General features: G+C 40.1%; 1 protein-coding gene across 1 annotated transcript; it reads right to left on the bottom strand.

Annotated features, from left to right (window-relative positions):
- Positions 1 to 11,443: 11,443 nt before the first annotated feature.
- gdf6a (growth differentiation factor 6a) lies at positions 11,444 to 17,692 on the bottom strand. Its single transcript, XM_077598719.1, has 2 exons — positions 17,219 to 17,692; positions 11,444 to 13,640 (listed from the first exon to the last, which is right to left on the bottom strand). The coding sequence occupies exons 1-2, from the start codon at positions 17,577 to 17,579 to the stop codon at positions 12,682 to 12,684; spliced, it is 1,320 nt and encodes a 439-aa protein (XP_077454845.1). The 5' UTR covers positions 17,580 to 17,692; the 3' UTR covers positions 11,444 to 12,681.
- Positions 17,693 to 19,568: the final 1,876 nt, after the last annotated feature.

Genomic DNA, 19,568 nt, shown 5'->3' with positions numbered 1-19,568 from the left:
ATGAAATTTCTTGGTCAAAACTGATAACCGAATATGAGGGGAAGAGAGATGGTTGAGTTTAGGATTGGGGTAGGGTAAGGTTTAGGGTATGGAAGTCGAGTACTGCAGGCCAGAGTTGGACCCTTCTCCCTTATGATTGTGGTCGCACCAATGCAACTACCAATTTCGTTAATGTTATCTCAGTGACAAAGGTGATTCAGATGTAAACTAAAACATCTCTCGTCACATTTCAGCCTTCAAGTTTGTTCTTGGTCTCTGATCTAATAAAATTCCCGCCAAGATCTGATAGTGTAGTAGTTCACTGCCTGACTTCGGTGCAGGCAAGTGTGAAATCAATTGCGCTGTGATTGGGAGTACAAATGGTTGTCTGCCTCTCTGTTTTCCCTACAGCTGACTGGCGACCAGTCAAGGGTGTAGTACACCTTTCTCCCAAAGTCAGCTGGGATAGGCTCTATGGATTCCAGTGGGACTAATTTGCGGGGTTTCCCCTCATCTTACTTTTTTCCATGAAATTTATATTCTGACAAATATGTTACTTTTTAATTGTTAAAGGGAGTCCATCACCCGAAAGGAAAGGTGTTAGGATAGGGAAAAAAGAGCACCTTAAGCCTTAGCCACAGGTCTGTTGGTGTTCTTTCTCCTCTATAGACAAGGCTAGTCCAGGAAAAACTGAAATGGGAGACAAAGAGAGACAGACAGAAAAAAAGGAATGTTGTTTACTCATTGCACTCATCCGTAAGGGGCTTCCATCTTAGCAGTCAGTCAGCCGAATGTTGGGTACAACATCCAGCAAACCGCCCTTTTCTTCTTTCCCAAACCTGCGACCCTTAACCGCCACCACTTTACCAACACAAAAAGATGGAGCATGGCACTTTCCTTTTCACCCTAGCATGCAATAACCCCCCTCACCCCCACCTCCACCCTACCCAAACCTCACGCTCCCCAGCCTCCCCCTTTTCCCACCTTTGTATCAGTAGAAAGGCATATGGTTACTGCCATCTGATTCTCCCCCAGCTGAAAGTGCCTTTCACTTTACTGCAGTTCACAAAGAGGTCAGACTACAGCAAACATAAAAATTGTGTGAGAGCACTGTTTTGTTTTGTTTTTTTGTTTAATTTTTAAAAGCTGATAGAAACAGAAGAATTGCAGTTGGGGTGGTGGACATATGATGAAGTTTCAGCTTTTTAAAAAGCATGCCTCAGCACTATAATGAAGAGAAGTACGTATTGGAAATAGGTTGCGCTGAATATTTAAAGTTGATTGACATAAACCAAAATAGTCAGGAATCCAGCAATTATTCTGTGAATATTTGATTTGGTTAAATGGACTCACAAGTGTTAAGCCATAGTGGAAGAAGATTCAATAATGAGTTGATTGTTACAATGAGAAAATCAATCAGTGTTGGACAAGTCAGAATGATAGGTGCAAGGTGTTGGATGTGTCACAGTGGTAGGTTTGTGTAACATGATTCAGAGCACAAACACAAGGGGTTTCTCTCGTTGGCTGACCCCAGTAAATGATTAATTTTTTTAAAAAAAAGTGTTACTCAGCTTCCCTTGTTTGTAAAAGACTTATACCTGACAAATAGAGTTCCAGCATTTCAGAATCAAATCAGTCATCAAATATATTACCTCATGCAGGTAGGCTGAAGGTTCTTTTTTTTTCCTTTTCCATACCGCTTTATCCTCATTAGGGTTGCTGGGTGTGCTGGAGCCTATACCAGCTGACTCCGGGCCAGAGGCGGGGGACACCCACCAGCCGATCACAGAGCACAAGGAGACAGACAACCATTGATACTCACACTCGTACCTAGAGCCAATTTAGAGTGTCCAATTGAGAGAACATGCAAACTCCACACAGGTGGACTGACCTGGATTTGTACCCAGGACCCCAAAGCCGAGAGACCAACGCGCTAACCACTCAACCACCGGGCAACCCTCATTATTGTTAAATTTCATTATTAATCATGGGCTTAAGGCCGCCTCGTGGTGTAGAGGTTCACTCGCCTGACTTCGATGCGGGCAGGCGTGGGCTCAATTCTCACTGGTGGGGGTATGATTAGGAGTGCGGATGGTGGTGTGTGTGTGCCCTACGACTGACTGGTGACCAGTCTAGGGTATAGTCTGCCGTTCGCCCGAAGACAGCTTGGTTAGGCTCCAGCAACCCCCGCAACCCTTTCGAGAATGGGCGGTATGGAAGAATGAATGAATCATTCACTGTGTATTTGATTTTCCAATGTTGGCAGAAAATTAATAAATAACCAATATTTGTCTTGCTATTTAATCCAATAAACTGATGGCAAATTGAACAAACCACACTTCCAAATTTTTACACATATAAAATGTCAATGCAAGAAAAAACATTTGTAAATGCTGAAAATTCTTACTGATGTTTACTTTGTGTTATGAGGTTACTCTTGTTTGAAAAAGTTAGATAAATCTTTCAGTTATGCGCACAATTTCATTAAATTAAATGTAGCATATCTGGTGTGTGTGAGGGGGACGGGGGTGTAAACACAGCAGAAGTGTTTGTGCAGCAAAGGACGAAAGACTCAGTGAACAGAGAACTGCCTTGAGCCATAAATCTATCCCTTATTTGTAAGACAAAATGAATATGGCCCTATCATAAACCATCTGAAATTGCTTCATCTGGCACCAATGTATAATGAGGCAATTACAAAGAAGGGGCCTCACAGTTCTGAGATGGAGGGTTAAATCCCAGTTTCAGACCTACCTATGTGGAGTTTGCGTGGGTTTTCTCCGGGTACTCCGGTTTCATCCCATATCCCCAAAATATGCATGGACACGCTAAGTTTCTACTAGGTATAAGTGTGTGCGTGAATGGTTGTCTGTCTCCTTGTGCCCGGTGTCCATAGTTAGCTGGGATGCGCTCCAGCACTCCCGAACCTGATCGAACCCTCGATCTCAGAATTTTGGGAAGTACACACTAACCACTCTCCACCTGGCCGCCGGTTGTCTACATGTGTCCACATGGTCAACAATCATCTCTTTATGTAATTTGCCTTTCGCCCAAAGTCACCATGGGAATAGGGTCCGGCTCACAATATTGATGAATTTGAAATCAGTAAAGCGAATGGATGGATCAGTATTGCATTAATTAAAGTAGTAATAAGTTGCAGAAAACGCGTATATATAAATGGTCGTTCATCTGCATTTTTTTGCTTTCAAAAAGCAGGCACTCGCATCTTATTCTTCTAGTGTGAAAACCTTTCTCTCAAAATTGCTTTGAAAAGTAGTTTTTTCATTCATCCATTCATCTTCCATACCGCCCATCCTCGAAAGAGTTGCGGGGGTTGCTGGAATCTAACCCAGCTGTTGTCGGGCGAAAGGCAGACTACACCCTAGACTGGTCGCCAGTCAGTCGTAGGGCACACAGAGAGACAAACCACCATCCACACTCCCAAGCATACCGCCACCAGCGAGAACTAAGCCCACGCCTGCCCGATCAATGCTTTTAGTAGAAGTGGTCTCAGTGGTGCAAATAACGATAGTACTATTCATAATTTAGATTTTTATACAGATTGTTTCTATATACCCAGACAACTTTCAGATACTGATAAAGTGATGTCTGATAAAAGATGGAAGTCATGACTTTGAATTGTTTTTGTACAGCTCAGTAGAGTGGAAAAAAGTTTAAATTAATGTACATACTTGTGGTTTTATCTATACAGTGGTACCTCGAGATACGAGCTTAATTCGTTCCGGGACTGACCTCGTATTTCGATTTTCTCGTAACTCAAACGAACATTTCCCATTGAAATGATCTAAAAACAAATTAATTAGTTCCAACCCTCTGAAAAAACACCAAAAACAGGATATTGGATTGGAAAAAATGTTTAATTTGTTCTAATTCACCATCTATTAACAAAGTATCAAATAACTAGTGGTTATAGGTTAATGTGTTTAATAGAACTAAAATTAGACGGATTTCGCGGAGGGTAGAGAGTGAGGGACAGAGGGGGGATTCTTTTTGTACGGCAACGCTCGTAAGATTACATAAAAACATTTAAATGAACTTGGATTACGATGCAGACACACTCAAAAATAAGTTTAATCTAACCTTACACTAAAATTAATTCTAATTTTGTTTTACATTTTTATACCTTTCTTCTCTGTTTGCCCCGCCTCCACCCTGAGTTTCAGATGCAACCTATCGATGATAGTTTGCGTTTGTATTCCCTTCAAAATATCCTGAAAATTATGCACACAAATTTCCTGACAATAGGGTAACGCACGACCACTCGCCAACGAGTAGTATATATAACTCTCGTATTAACGATCGCCTCGCCATTCGCAATGACTAACGGGAAAAAAAACACTGAAAAAATGCAACGCTCCGCCCAGTGCTCGCAGAGACATTACAAGAGGGAGTTGCGACCAGAGATACATTACACGAGGGAGTTGCGGGGAGAGAGACAGTGTCCATGATGTTCTTATAAATATTTGCCCGAAATTTTACTCGTATCTCAAATTTCTCGTATGTCGAGGTACCACTGTATTTAATCTATCCATGCTCACTTTTTATTTTCCAGACAATGCACGCAAATACTGCATCTCAATATTTAGATCTTTGCGAATCGATTTATAAACCAATGAAATCCTCAAACTTGTAAATCCTACCCAAAATGTTACTTTTTTAATTTGGTTGACAGTGTTTTTATCAATGTCCAGTCATTTGCATGGCTCAGACTCTAAATCTTCCACACCGTCTAATCAGCCATAATTAAGGTTAACTGTACGGCACAGCTGAAACACTAGAAAGGTAAGCCACAGCTTCTCGTGATTAATGTAGTGTGCTCGTGTTCTGGGCTCTGACCTTTTGAGATAGGCCAGGCACCATTTTTAAGTGAAAGCTCTGCTTTTGCTGAGTTGTTGAGTTGTCCATCAAGTCCATATGCAACCCTCCACCATTCACCTTCCACCGTATAGTCATCTGCCTTTCAAGATTGGATTCTTCTCTTGCTGCTTCATTAGCCCTGACCTGTTTGTGTTTTATAATTAAATAAAATGTTTGTTTTTTACAGCAACATTTCATTCTAAATCAGCCATGTGCTTAGCTATGCAATGCCATTCTATGATGGCTACTGTATTAGTTAAAATGAAAAGAAAATTGAAGTGAACTAGTAAATTAAAGAACTTTAAGATTTCTTCTTGCATGTTTCACTCACGCTTCACGACAATACATCACAAAGAAGGCTTTATTTGCCCTCCCATGAGCTGAGTGTCCAGACCTGAAAATCCCATTGTTGGTAAATGACCCTCTCTCACTGTCCACTCCACAAGTTGTGGATGTGAATTGGCACTGAGGTCATGTCCTTGGCTTGCTCCCAAACATCACTATTGTCACACTTGACAGATCAAATTTACCTTTGACTGAAGCTCATTCAGAACCTCACAAGAGTTCACAGCGACGCCCAATAACAACCAAATAAGATGGACTGTGAGAGAGGCTGAGATTTGCTGGAGAATCTGTAAGTGTACTTGTTAATCAGGGAGGACAAGAATAGGGTCACCATCTGTAACTTAGGCAAGGTTAGTAAATTGATGAAGCAAGGTGAAAGGGCACCCTCAAAATTCTTTTCGAAAATAAACATGCTTCTCTGGACAAGCCAAGCAGCTCTTGCAGGTAACTTTTGGCTCCTAAAAATAGAGCTTCCAAACAATTGCTGCCCTTATCTACAATATTCTATCAAAAACTCCATGAATGACTTTTAATCAAAAAAATATCTATGATGAATTGGAAGCGCTTGATCATTTTCCTGATGTTGTACGACTTGACAGGAGGAAGAATGTAAGACAAATTGGCAAAAAATGGGACTTAGCCAGTGAAATACAGCAAGTAAAATCTTGACATATGAGTGTCCCGACAAATGAGAAATTTGAGATACAAGGAAAATTTCGAGCAAATTTTTGCCTTGAGATACGAGACAAATTTGAGATACGAGCATACCAGATGTTCCCGATGCGGCCGTCAGGGTGGCCGGGTATACGAAAGGCTGCTTATGAGAACAACATCGCTGTGTCTTTCTCGCCACATCTCCCTCGCGCAGAGGTATCTACGAGCACCGGGTTCAGGTTGCATTTTTTACTGGAGATAGTGTGACCGAGTCAATAAACTGCAAAAAAGCCAGCGAAATCTAAATGGCAATCTAAAAAGCAAGCATATGAAAAAGACACCAGTGAAACCTTTCAAGTTCGAGTCGTGGCTAGTTCGATAATTTCAAAAAACGAACACTCGGTTCAGAGGCATGGAGAAGCCAGGAAGTTCCGACTCGTAAACCGCGGTGAAATACATTAACATATTTGCCCCGGTTATCGCACAAGAAGGTTTAAATTTAGTGTAACGTAAGATTAAAACTTGTTTTTAAGTGTGTATATAGTAATCTAAGTTCATTTAAATTAAATATTCATGTTATGTTACGAGTCCGTTGCTGTCTCTCCTCTTCTTTCTCTCTCTCTCTCTCTCTCTCTCTCTCTCTCTCTCTCTCTCTCTCTCTCTCTCTCTCTTTCTCTCTTTCTCTCTCCTTCTCTCTCTCTCTCTCTCTCTCTCTCTCTCTCTTTCTCTCTCTCTCCACGCACTCCGCAGTAAATGCTACCGTCTCTCTGTATTGAATAATGTCACATTTTAGTATTGAAGATCATAACCACTAGATAAGTATTTTTTACTTAGTAAGTGGTGAACTAGAACAAATAAAAATATGTTTTTCCATTGTAATATCCTGTTTTTGGTGTTTTTTTCAGTGGGTAAGAACAGATTAATTTGTATTTAGTTCAGTTCTATAGGAGAAATTGATTTGAGATACGAGTAAATTGACATACGAGCTCGGTCCCGGAACGCATTTAGCTCGTATCCCAAGGTATCACTGTACTTTTTTTTTAAATGCATACTTGTGTAAGCCATGACTGCTTATCGGACTACCTTTCTTTTAAGAGTATCCGCCTCCTTTTAAAATCAGTTTTTTTTTTCAGTGTTCTGTTCAAATAACTTTAGAAAAGGTGGTAACTTTGGATATCTTGTTGTTGTTAAATAGGTTCACGAGGATAAACAAAAGTGGGGGACAACGTGACCTTTGACATTCAAGCAAAAGCAAGTGTATTTAATGTTTAGGGCCACTCCAGCTTTTTTGTCAAAGCCAGTGGTCTCAATGAAAGGCAGCAGTTGGGGTCACTTTTGGCATCTGCTGCACTGCTGAATCCATCATTTGTCCATCTGTGTGTACTGTCACCCTTCTGTCCACTTATTCTACATATCTAGATACTAAATGCACCCACACAAAAGCACTACACATCTGCCCCATCCAGTGTTAACATTTTCATCCCTCCAAAACACAATTATTCCTGCAGTAACCATATGATGCTCACAAAAAGAAAACTGAAAATGAAATTTAAAAAAAAATCTTTGACAAACTACAAAGAAGAAGACATTTTAACTAATGTTCAGGCTCAGTAAATCAATGGGTATAACTAGAATATACCTACTAAATATTCCAATTTTTGACAAACATGGAGGAACAGCAGTTTAACTCCTCAATAAAAAGAACGCGGACAAAATGAGCATGCCTTTTAAACTCACCCTCTATTGTCTAAAATTGTTTGTTGACTAATTTGACATGGAGAATCGTTGACTGTCTTGGCCAATACGTTGAAATGAGGGATACCAACAGCCAATATGACACATCATCACCACGTCACAGGAAGTTTGGTGTATTAGAATTTCTGCTTGTCGTGCTGCAGTGTGACATGCCAATCATGTTCCGACTATACATTGATGAACATTGGCCATTATAGTGTAACTTTGGAGGCATAAAGCCAGCTTACCCAATTTCTCAGCATAGAAGGCCAGCCAGATTTACATTGTCTTGGGTTGTGTCAGAATATCTTACATTTAAAGGACAATGGAGGAGAAAAAATACATATATTAGTCGCAGGCCCAGCCAAAGTGTGACTTACAGACTAAAAAATACGGTACGTCATTTGAATGTCGTTATCTCATCTATAATTTACACGCTTTGACAATATTCATTTCTTCCATTCATTTTCTGTACCGCTTATCCTCACAAGGTTCGTTGGGGGTGCCGGAGCCTATCCCATCTGAATTCGTGGACATCCTGAATTGGTGGCCAGCCAATCAAAGGGCACAGGGAGACAAACAACCATTCATGCTCACACTCGTACCTAGGGGCAATTTAGAGTGTTCAACCAGCCTACCATGTAGTACCAGGAGAAGACCCAAGCAAGCCCAGGGAGAACATGCCATCTCCGCACAGGAAGGTCCAGACCTGGAATCGAACCCTTTATCTCAGAAATGTGAGACTGACGTGCTAACCACTCTGCTCTTGACAATATTATAAGATTAAAATCTTTATTTCAACATATTAGACGTTTCCGTCACAATCTGGTGACATAAAATAGTGCTGTCCTAAATATATTACGAATTAAAAAAATAATACATTCCATTCAAGCCGGGAGTATAAACAATTGCATTAATCACATTACAACTGGAGAGTATTCTAACAGCCAGAGGACAGTGGCGACTCATTAAAAATAAAATGATGAATTTATTGTTATGTTGCTTCAACTTTATTCTGCTAAGTGCTATTCTGATCAAGGTGCTGCACATGCATTTTTGTAAGTTTATCTATGTCTTTGTCTAGAGTCAGGCATGTTACGTGGTTACGTTATCTTTATTAATCGTATTTAATACTATTTAATGTTAGCCATGCTTTCCTGTGTGAACTTGTGTAATCTATGCGGAAAGTGCTTATAATCTTTGTTTTAAGTCAAAAAGTGGAAAAAGTCGAGCTCTGTGGGATTTGTTGACTGGCGAGGCGCTTCTAGACACGACCCCTTTGGGGCATTTATGTCTGTGTTGGCGTTGATCAACATTGACCTCAGAACACACTATCAAACATACTTAACCAACTTAACATTCCTTTGGCATATTCCCCACAGTTCGATTTTTACTTCTGTCTTGCTTGTTTTCATTTTGACTCAAGCTGTAAAGGCTGTATGGTTGGTAGATCATCACTACAGTCCGCCGCAACAACAAAGGGTGACTCACATAGAAATAAAGTTATTAAAAAAATATTCATTATTTTATCATTCGTTTTCTGTACCACTGATCCTTGCAATGGTCACGGTGGGTGCTAAAGCCTATCCCAGTCAAGTATGGGCAGCAGGCAGGGAACACCCTGAATTGGTGGACACAGCCAATCGCAGTAATAATATTTCAAATGGTATTTTTAAAGGCTGTATATAAGAAGTGTGTTATTAACGTTAACACATAGCGCAAACATGTCATTTGACTCTCATTTCGCTTTAAGGGTGTTAAATGTCAAATAAATAAATTACCAAAAATAGTCACTCGGTCTTAACAGATGTCCACTGTAGCGACCACTGTCTGAAAGGACTTTTTTTTTTTTTTTTAATTTGACTGTCAGTCTACTATATTTTGAGCATCATTTTAAAATTATTTCTAACCATAATATACAATGTGGCGAATTGAAGCATGGTAAATACTTTCCGGATGCAGTACAATAAATGGACAATCATGGTGAACTTTGTATTGGCCTTTGTCAAGAGGAAGGTGTCAAACCTGTATCAGCTAACTCTAACAACAGGATCTACATAACACTGGAGAAAATGAAATCCCACTGGAGCCCAGAGCCCCTCTAATGAGAAACATCATGACAGAAAATATGTCTGCACTGCATTTTATCAATGTAAAATCCCTAGCTGTAGCCAAGCCCGTTTCCCACATTTCTACCATTAAGATATGTTCTGTGATATTCAGTTAACATATTTCCCTTTGCCTTACTTGTCTCGGAATCTAGGTTATCAGTAAGATGTACCGTATGCCTGTCCTGATGAGAACATCGCTGATAAAAGGAAGGTTAAGAATGAGGAGCATTCACATTCTGAATGAGCCAAGATGAATTTTATACCTTGGACAGGCTCCCCGGCTTCCCACTCACATCATCACAATGCCGATCTTGACTTTTTTTTCGCTTCGGAGCTTACCATTGCCCTAAAGAGGAGCCATCACACACAGATGTGGGGTGTCAAGACTATTTGTGTTATACATTCTCCACATTTCTTATGAAAAGGGCCCGTTTCGTTGCCAATTTTGGTTTGCTTGGACTAATACACTTGAAGCAAGTTTCAAATAAACACAACTCTTTTTTCGCTCACTCTGCTTCGGCGCGTAGTGGGGGGACAATACGCCGGTTGTCATGAAGAAGTTTTATTGGAACATTTAACTTAAGGAGAGGGAGACTGAGCGGATAAACAAAGCATTCCTTTCCCTTTCATCACCATTTAACTGTTCCCTTCACATTCAGTCTCACCTTCTGGCCAGTGCACACCAAACCAGAAAACTTGTCAAATAAATATAAATCAAAAAGAAAAGGTTTATCCAAAACTCTAGGCTCAAGCGCTTCATTTGTCTTTGTTACTTTGTCTCATTTCTAACCTTGATGGTCCCTGCTATCTCCCAGAATGCTCACGGGGGAACACAGCAAGTTTCAAGTAGCACCATGGCTGTGGTGTTCCAGACTTATAGCCTGGAGGGCCATTTGGTTATTCTCAAGGGGATGGTTGTTGTGTCAGTCATTTGCTGCGCCTACTAAAGAGTGCACTTAGCATCCTCTGTTTCCCCCTCACAAGCATGTGAAGAGTGACATGATACTGTACAAGAGTCTGGACAGCATATAACATTTCAAAGCAATTTCCTAATTGTTTCCAGGCCAAGGTCGATAGCCTATATGGGAGCAATCCTTTTCTCTCCAACTTTTTTCATCCACAGATTGGAAAACATTAAAGTGTTAAGTAAACTTGACCTAGGCAGGGTAATTCATTGGGAAATAGCTGGGCTTTTCGTATATTCAGTGTTATATCAGTGACAGTCAGGTTACCTTCTTTGGACGGTCCCCATCTGTCTGATGCTATTTACGCAAAAAGGCTTTTGTGCAAAGCTGCGACTGGGCATTTGTGGCATTATTAGCTTTTGAATATTTCTAATTACAAAGATTAGATTAGCCCAAATACCTAAGAATACTCCAAGACACTTGGTATATTGTTAAATACTCCAATAGTTGTTACAAATTAGGTGGTTATAACTGGTTGTTTTTTTCATTCAGCATGAGCTTGAATGACATATTTTATCCATAATATTCAATTAGTGTTTCTTCTTGCTTATACTTGGACTTGATTACATCTTTCATTTTCTAAAACTAGATGACTTAGTGTATCATAAAACATGCATGTAGCACATTACCTTATAGATTATTAAACTTAAAATTAAAATAATTCAACAGTGGACTTTCCCAATTTGACTGTGTTACAGACGTCCAGCAATGTTTTATTGGATTTGATGCATAAAACAAAAGGAGGGTGGAATCAATCCAAATAAAAGACTTGTTGACTTGGTTTTGAATTTTATTTATAAAGTAATGGAGTGAAATAGTATCCATTAATATATGAATATAAATGATTTTATAGATACTGTAAAAGCTCTTTACACTGAATGCACCTCAAAACTCAGGTCCAATACGCAATGATGAGGTAGACACTTAACAATGGTATTTTCCACCCTCTGCAAAAAAAAATGGACTACGCCATAAATTACTCTTATCAATGTAAGAAATATATGATTATCATGAAACTCTGTACATCACAAATAATAAAATAATTATAGAATAGAAATTATACCGATTTGAGTGCATTTTGTATATTTACAAAGAAATGCAGTTCTCTCATTTCTTCATTGGGAGCACTTTGTAAAGTTATCGACTATACAAAATATTTACAGCTCAAAAAATAATGAACAGCAGTGCATTCAAAGCTAATGTGCATTTAAATATCGCTTCATTTGCGAGTTCTTGTTTGACATTTTCCTCATCAGAGCAGACAAACTGTCGGCATCTCCTTAGCGCAGTAAGCTGCGGAAGTGCATTTCGTAAAGATGCAGACTTTTGAGCAAAGAAAAGTTTGTCTCACGTGTGTGCTTTTAAAAACATCTTTCTTCAAAAACAGCGGGCCGACAAGTCCGTTTTTGTCCCATTCTGTCCGGAAAGCACACGGTGACCCTAACACAGCGCCTCCCGACTGCTCTGCTGTCAGGCAAAAATCTCTTGAAGGCATGGTCTCCTCATTTCTGACAATGTGTGTGCGTGTGTTGTTCTCTCCCCTCTCAATTCTTCTTGTTCTTTTTTTTTCTCTCCTTTTTGCAAAAGTTGCACGGGCCTTTAATGACTCCAGTCGGACAGAGGCAATTATGAGCCGGATGCACAGACCCAAAAGAGTCCGTCCTACAGACGAGATTGCACAACAAGAGCTTGCAAGTCCAAACGCTGACTGGCAAAAAGCCTCTATGCTCTACAGCCACAGCACGAACAGGTGCACAGTGGCACCCAATGGAATTCCATAACACAATGAACACATCTCTGGGGAACAAGGGTCTGTTCTATGACCTGTAACTTTTGCATGGTTGGGAAATAACACTTTAAGGCAGAGAGAGTGCATTTTGGAAAGCGGTGACTTGGAATAAATAGAAAATATCGCATCTAGCATCCCATGTGGATGGCACGAGTCGAGGTATCCCGTAAGGACTCTACCACCCATCAATCTCCTAGAAAAGCGTTATTGTTTTGCTGAATGGCCGCTACCTACACCCACACTGCTCCACCACCATGTCCTCGTACTGTTTGTACACTACATTGTTGCCGGCGTCTATGTAAAGGATACTGATTGGACTCAGTTTGGTGGGGACGCAGCAACTGGGAGGGGTGCCGGTGGGGTCCATGGAGTTCATGAGAGTCTGTATGATGGCATGGTTGGTGGGTTCCAGGTGAGATCGCAGTGGGAAATCGCACACCCCTTCGCAGTGGTATGCCTCGTAGTCCAGGGGCGCGATGATCCAGTCATCCCACCCCAGCTCTTTAAAATTCACATGCAAGGCCTTTTTGCTGCACCTGGACTTGGATTTCTTCCCATGTCTTTTCCCATGTCGGCTGCTCAGCGCTGTCCTCCTCCGCCTCCTGGGCCCCTCTCCCCTGACCCCCCTGTGGGGCATGCCTTCCTCCTGCTCCTCCTGTGAAGTTCTCCGCACCTCTATCTCCCTGATAGACCTTCGTGACTTGATCTTTTCTTTCATCTCGTTGAAGAGGTTCTCCCTTTTCTTGGAGCGGGTGTAGGCCACCAAAATAGCTTTTTCCTGCTGGGATCGCCCGCTCCTGTCCAGGCCCAGCGTTCTCAGGTCCAACTCAATATCAGAATTACCCAGGGTGACTCTGAGCTGGAAGCAGAGCAGCGTTCCTGGATATTCAAGATGATGATGCTGTGAATGCCGCTGATGTTGTTGATGAGATTTAAACATCTCCCGCACGTCTAGAACCTCCCATCTGGACTTGGTAGCATCCAAAGGGTCCAGCAGTCTGGAGTCGAGCAGCATATCAGAGCTGCAGGGGTAAAGTTGGATGCGGTAGAGGCCTGTCGTCTGGAAGTCTCCTAACGCTCTCCTAAATATCCTTAATTCCACCCCAACCAGCTCCTCTTTGTCTGAAAGGGTTGAGACATCAAACAGATACTTTTGTCTTCGCAGAGGAGGGTGCAAAAGATCATCTGCAAGGATAAAAGAAGAAAATAATTGCAGTCAGATTCACTTAGGGTGTACAGTGTTCAGATGGGGGAGGAGGGAGGCTCCCAGAGGCCTTGCACCCCCTACCCTGAAACCACACCAAAACAGACAACTATCATTTTACCCCTTTTCTGTTAAAAATCTCCCCTCTATTTTTAAATGAAAAATGTCCTTGACTCCTAACTATTACATATCGTAGACTGCTTTAACTGCATTTTATTATCAGCGTCCTTACTGAGACACAAATTCAGTCAGATATACTATTTACTCGCATAACATTCACACTCACAATATCAACAATAATTATTACAATAAAAATGATTTCTTGATCAACTTTGCAACTGTTTATTAAAAAATGTAAAAGTCGTCTTTACAAAATGTATGTATATCATTCCTAATTTTTGCATGAATCCTATTCACGCCACCTTCTTTCCGCACGTATGGGAAAAAAAAAGTTAAAGATAATTCTTGAATTGCAAAGTAAACATCCAGGAAATTTTCAGGAGGGTGTTATCCTGCTTAATGTCATTTGCTATTGATTTAACGATGCCTAACTCAAGGATATGTCGAATACATTCACACTATATTTTGTATGGAAGTATGTTTAATTACGGCCGTTTGTGCTTTTATGTGTTGACGGATGCAATTACTTGCATTGTTTTTTCACTTTAACACATCCACTGTATTTGGACAACTATTGGCAACTTATTCCATACAAGAACGATGTGTCAAATTGGTGCTGTGCGCCAGACATAACACGGCAAAGGCCTATAAACTCAACTGAACAATGCACAATTAATGCATTATACTCTGCAGAAGAGGGGGCGGGGCTGTTCAAATATTCCATCAATGCGAACTTGTGGGAAAAAATCACAACAGTTTGCAATAAAACAAATGGATGAACTTCGTTCGTGCGAATTTACAACTGCAGACATGCAATAAAAATTTTGCAATTTGAATATAAGTTTATAAACAGAAGCTGAACGCATGTTGTTTTCTTTTTAAAGTACCTTTTTCTAATTTTTAAGTCCCCAAAAATTTACTTTTTGAATAGGCATTCATCGCGGAGTAAATTGCAAATAGGGACAATAATGATTCCGTTTAAGTATTGCATTTTTCGGGCTGATTTGACGAGCATAATATCAAAATATAAAACATTGTGAACCAATCAGAGGGCTTCGTGCGCACACTCACGTCAATTGAACAAACTATTCTAAATAGATATTTTATTCTTCTTGTCAGTTTCCCTCGGTGCACCCTGCCGAGTGAAACCGTAAAAGGAAAGAAAAAAACAGATTAAAACCTTGTGCTCGTTTCTTTGACTTGCGCGTATGGTCTGCATTATGTTCCTTTTTTACCTTTTTTAAGACCTTAAACAAAATCGAATACATGTTCGCCAAATAATTAACAGCCCGAATTCCCATCTTTCTCATTAAAGCCCTTCCCCTATATATTTCACTCCATCTTGCCAACGACAACATCCCCCTTAAAATGCCCCTGACCGGACTGGGTGAACAGCCTGTTGAAATTACTGACATATTCGTGTTGACAGACAAGAATGTACCAGGTTTCCTTAATACCGTGATTCCGTTAGATTACTTACGACCTTATTTTTGGCTAACAACAATATATATATATATATATATATATATATATATATATATATATATATATATACATATATATATATATATATATATATATATATATATATATATATATATATATAACGGCAAATTTAAACTTGTCAATTAACTTTATTACAATATTAAGACGGTAAATTAACAATAGGCAAAAGAAAGCCTCACTTGGTAATTCATTTGTATTTCATATTGATTTAATGTTACTTGATATTTAACAAAATGCATCACATTAAGGGGTTTTAAGAGGTAAGTGAAAGGCGACGCCAGAAAGAAAGAAAAAAACATTGAGATCGCTTATTTGGGGAAGTATCATTGATCGTGGCCTTCATTACGGGAGAAGACGGTGTTTGATATGTTTTGACATGAACACTCAATTAGATCACTGAGTTCAAATTCAGAGGGTCTCAGTTCGGGGTCAGAGCAGTGACACACCACATCAAAATCACAGGATTAAAAAAGTGCGGCTTTTTCCCCCCATCGAATCAATTCACACCTCAAAAAACACACATAATACTGAGCTCGTAAACGTGTTGTCTTTGTTTTCTGCCTTCACATTGGAACTGGAATGAATGGTATATAGTATATCATTTTTCTTTATGAGTCAGCTATTGAAAGGCAATCGTTATGATGGGATTTTATTTTTGACTGAATGACTTTTGAATAATATTGATGAATGAAATTATTCCATTCACTGGAAATAACCTACGGGTTTTTGATTTAATAATAGTAATATTATTATTAATAATAATAATAATGATAATTACGATAATAATAATAATGATAATAAAATAATAATAATAATGATAATAATAATAATAATAATGATAATAATAATGAAAATAATAATACATAAATGATAATAATAAGGCACTTTTCAAGTCGAATGAATACTTGCTGCTGTACTTGAATTGCATTATTGCACGAGAGAGCCAAATCACAACGTCGAAGCACTTGCTTTCACACTACTAATGTCTCAAACACCTGCTCCTTATACACCCCATGCCAATTTCGGGATGTTGTGCACCGAAACCACAAGCGTTGGAGAAAAGGTAAAAGTTTCCCATATGTGGCTTTTTTTCTTTTCATTTTTTTTAAACCTGCACTGACATTGATTTACAGCCTTCCTTTCGCAAGCGTCTCAATTAGTGTTTTACTGTCGTGTTACCCAAAGGTTAACCCTTTATAGGGGACTTATTTAACTCATTCGCTGCTATGACGCCGTTAGACGTCCAATCAATTAAGATTGAGGTTGGCAACCGGTCAAATGGATTGAACGTCTCATGCAGTCAATGGGATTGAAAGATGAGCATTAACAGCTGATTCTCTCTATTTATTGAAGGCCAGTCGTTGTCGATGGCATGCAATAAGTGAAATACTAATGTGAAATTTTAAAAAAGACAGATATTGAGTTTTATTGGGGGGCATAATCAGAGAGTATATCTGCTTTTTTTCATTTTTACTTAATCAATTTATGAGAAAAAATAATCTGTTGTCCTATAAAGTCAAGCGTGTGCGTTTTATTTAGCATTGTTGTTTAATTCGTCTTTTTTTGTTCAATACTTAACGCAGGGGCGGTGAACACGTGGCTCTCGAGCCGCATGAGGCTCCCGGCTTCTTATCATATTTTGTATATTCTGTGGCTCTTTGCCTCGTTTCATGTTTCTCATATTTTTATTGTTTCTTAAAACACACTCAAATTCATAAAACATTTTTACAAAATTATATTTAAAAAAATTGAGTGCTTTGGTTAATAATAAGGTTGTTATTGTGTGTTTGTCTGTTTTGGCAGGTCACTGCGTGGTGTGGCTCTTTGACACTTATAGATTAAAATTGTTGCTCTTTGTGTCTAATTTGTTAGCCCAAAAGAAAGGTTGGCAAGACGGATGTGACTTGTGAGTTGGCCGCGGGTCCGAACCAACCTGTTCCTCTGTCCACGAAACTCGTGATGGTGTTGGCAGATTTGGAGGAGCGGAAAAAGCTGGAGTTAAGTCCGAGTTTCTCCGCTGCCGAGTAGGTCCTGTAAATGGAGAGCATGTACTCGTGCGGCACCACGTCGTCCTTCAGATCGTCTTTGCGCGGACTCATCGCGTGATGGGAGGAAGCGAAGATGTCTTTGAGAAGTTTGCTTGACCTTTGTCCGCCCTGATGAGGGAGCTTGGCTCCCCGGCTCCTCTTCGGGGCGGAGGGCGAGATGATAGCAGCAGACTGGAAGCATGGTATATTCCAAAGGAAAACAAGGAGCAAGCCCACGTAAAGCGTGACGAGTCGGCATGCAAACATGGCTGGAGGGTGAGTGAGGAATGGTCGTGGAGAGACTCGTGGGTTTCCTTCCCTCGCCTGAGCCGGAGATGGTCTGCGCGTCAGGGTGGGAGATTGCTTTTGCGCCCTCGAGAAGTGCGTTTTGCGCTCTGGACTGCGCACAAGAGCGGAGGCTGTTTGGCCGATAGGAACACGCCCACGCGGGCGCCCACTGCTTCCCAATTTCATGACACCCACTTGCGAACACCCAGCCAAATGCCATTAAAGCAGCGACCCGGGAATCCATGTGGGAAAGTTTTGGTTGCGCTTTCGCAGCACATGGATGGAGTGTTTTTACGAATACATCCTGAAGTGTGCGACAACAACAAAATAAATAAATCAAAACAATGAATAAGTACTCAGATGACCTTATACTAATTAAAAACGAATGTGCATAATAGTTCGAAGTTAACATAAATAAAGAATAATCTCTTTAACCCTTTATAAAGCTCATGACCATTTTTGCTCATTAAAAAAAATCTGAAAACATTTTGTGTATAAGTGTGATGAAACCCAAACTGTAATAATGCATATTTGGATGCTAAAGGTATATTACGTTATGTTAATACCAACTCTTGTATTATTACCATATATTTTCATGAATGAACACATTTATCAATGAATAAAATGTTAATAACAACAAAAGTAATACAAATTGAAATGAATAAAGTAAGAAATGCACTCTGGTTTGGGGACCCAATAACAAGAGTTGGGGTTTGTGTGTGTGTGTGTGTGTGTGTGTGTGTGTGTGCGCGTGTGTGTGTGTGCGTGTGTGTGTGTGTGTGTGTGTGTGTGTGTGTGTGTGTGTGTGTGTCTGTGTGTCTGTCTGTCTGTCTGTGTGTGTGTGTGTGTGTGTGTGTGTGTGTGTGTGTGTGTGTGTGTGTGTGTGTCTTTATGTCCCATTCAATTAAAATTAGAGGACTATCGATGCTCATGTTTCAGTGCCATTGACTGCGCAAGACCTCTAATCCATTCTGACTCGCACGATGCCAGCCTCCCCCAGGCAAAATTGATTGGACGTCTAGCGCCGTCTTTGGCAGCCACCAGTCAAATGAGTGTCCTATTATGGGTAAAGACGGAAATGTAGATAGTGTAGTATAATGCTTTTTATCAAGTCTGAGACTAAAGCCCCAAGGACACATCCGATCAAAATAGATAAGATTTTACGTCTTGATTGTTGAAAAAGTGATCATAAAATGGTGTCAAAATAACGAATACTGATAATGCAACCAGGGCACGATTTCTTTGCACAAATTTTACATTTAATTGATCGCATGACATCTGGATTATAGGAGAATGGCTCTAGCACTCTACTAATTAATAGAATTGAATATATTGCACAGTCCTTTGTAAACCAAAACACGAACGGGATAGAAAGAGGACCAGACATTTATAATGCGTTTACTGACCTCTAGTGTTCATCACCTAGGCCTACTATGTATGTCTAATTTTCACAAATGTAATGTAAAGCTTTTTAATCTAGTACAGTATTGGAATATTCTGGCCAAATCCCTTCAAAATTCCAAATCCTAATGTATAATCCTCACCTATGAAAAATCAGCTTTGAGTTGGTTCTATTTCTTCATGTTACTCCATCCAGTGTTGATGACAGCAAATCATATGGGATTTCACTTGCAGTGGTGAGATGCTTGAAAGCTGACTGGGAGGTGTTTGCAGACTTTGGTTCTGAAATATGCTGAAACCGCCTGTAAGGAAACTGGAGGCCTGTCTCCTGTCCATATGCTCCAGCAGTGGTTGGAAAGTGGCTCGTGCATTCCAAAGTTCAACGCTCACTGTCTCCATCAGGACCTCGAGATAAGTGGCCTATTTTAGAACTGCACAGATCTGTTCCCATCCTCTGCAGGCAATGAAGAGACTTGAACCGGACTTAAAGTTCCGGATTAGGGTGACCTTCACCTCCTGGCGTCTGGGAAAACCTGCAAAACTTGACTATGGCAACATTTGTTACAT

This window comes from Stigmatopora argus, chromosome 4 (genome assembly GCF_051989625.1).
Source record: "Stigmatopora argus isolate UIUO_Sarg chromosome 4, RoL_Sarg_1.0, whole genome shotgun sequence".
NCBI classification, from domain to species: Eukaryota; Metazoa; Chordata; class Actinopteri; order Syngnathiformes; family Syngnathidae; genus Stigmatopora; species Stigmatopora argus.
The sequence above is the reverse complement of the archived record's forward strand: the minus strand, read 5'-3'. Positions and strand labels throughout refer to the sequence as shown.

What these genes read in the sequence shown, in the direction of transcription:
- gdf6a (XM_077598719.1), bottom strand. Translation starts at nt 17,579, where the DNA reads ATGTTTGCATGCCGACTCGTCACGCTTTACGTGGGCTTGCTCCTTGTT. An exon ending in TTTCGTGGACAGAGGAACAG is followed by an intron (nt 13,641 to 17,218) that starts GTTGGTTCGGAC and finishes TTATCCTTGCAG; the next exon opens with ATGATCTTTTGCACCCTCCT.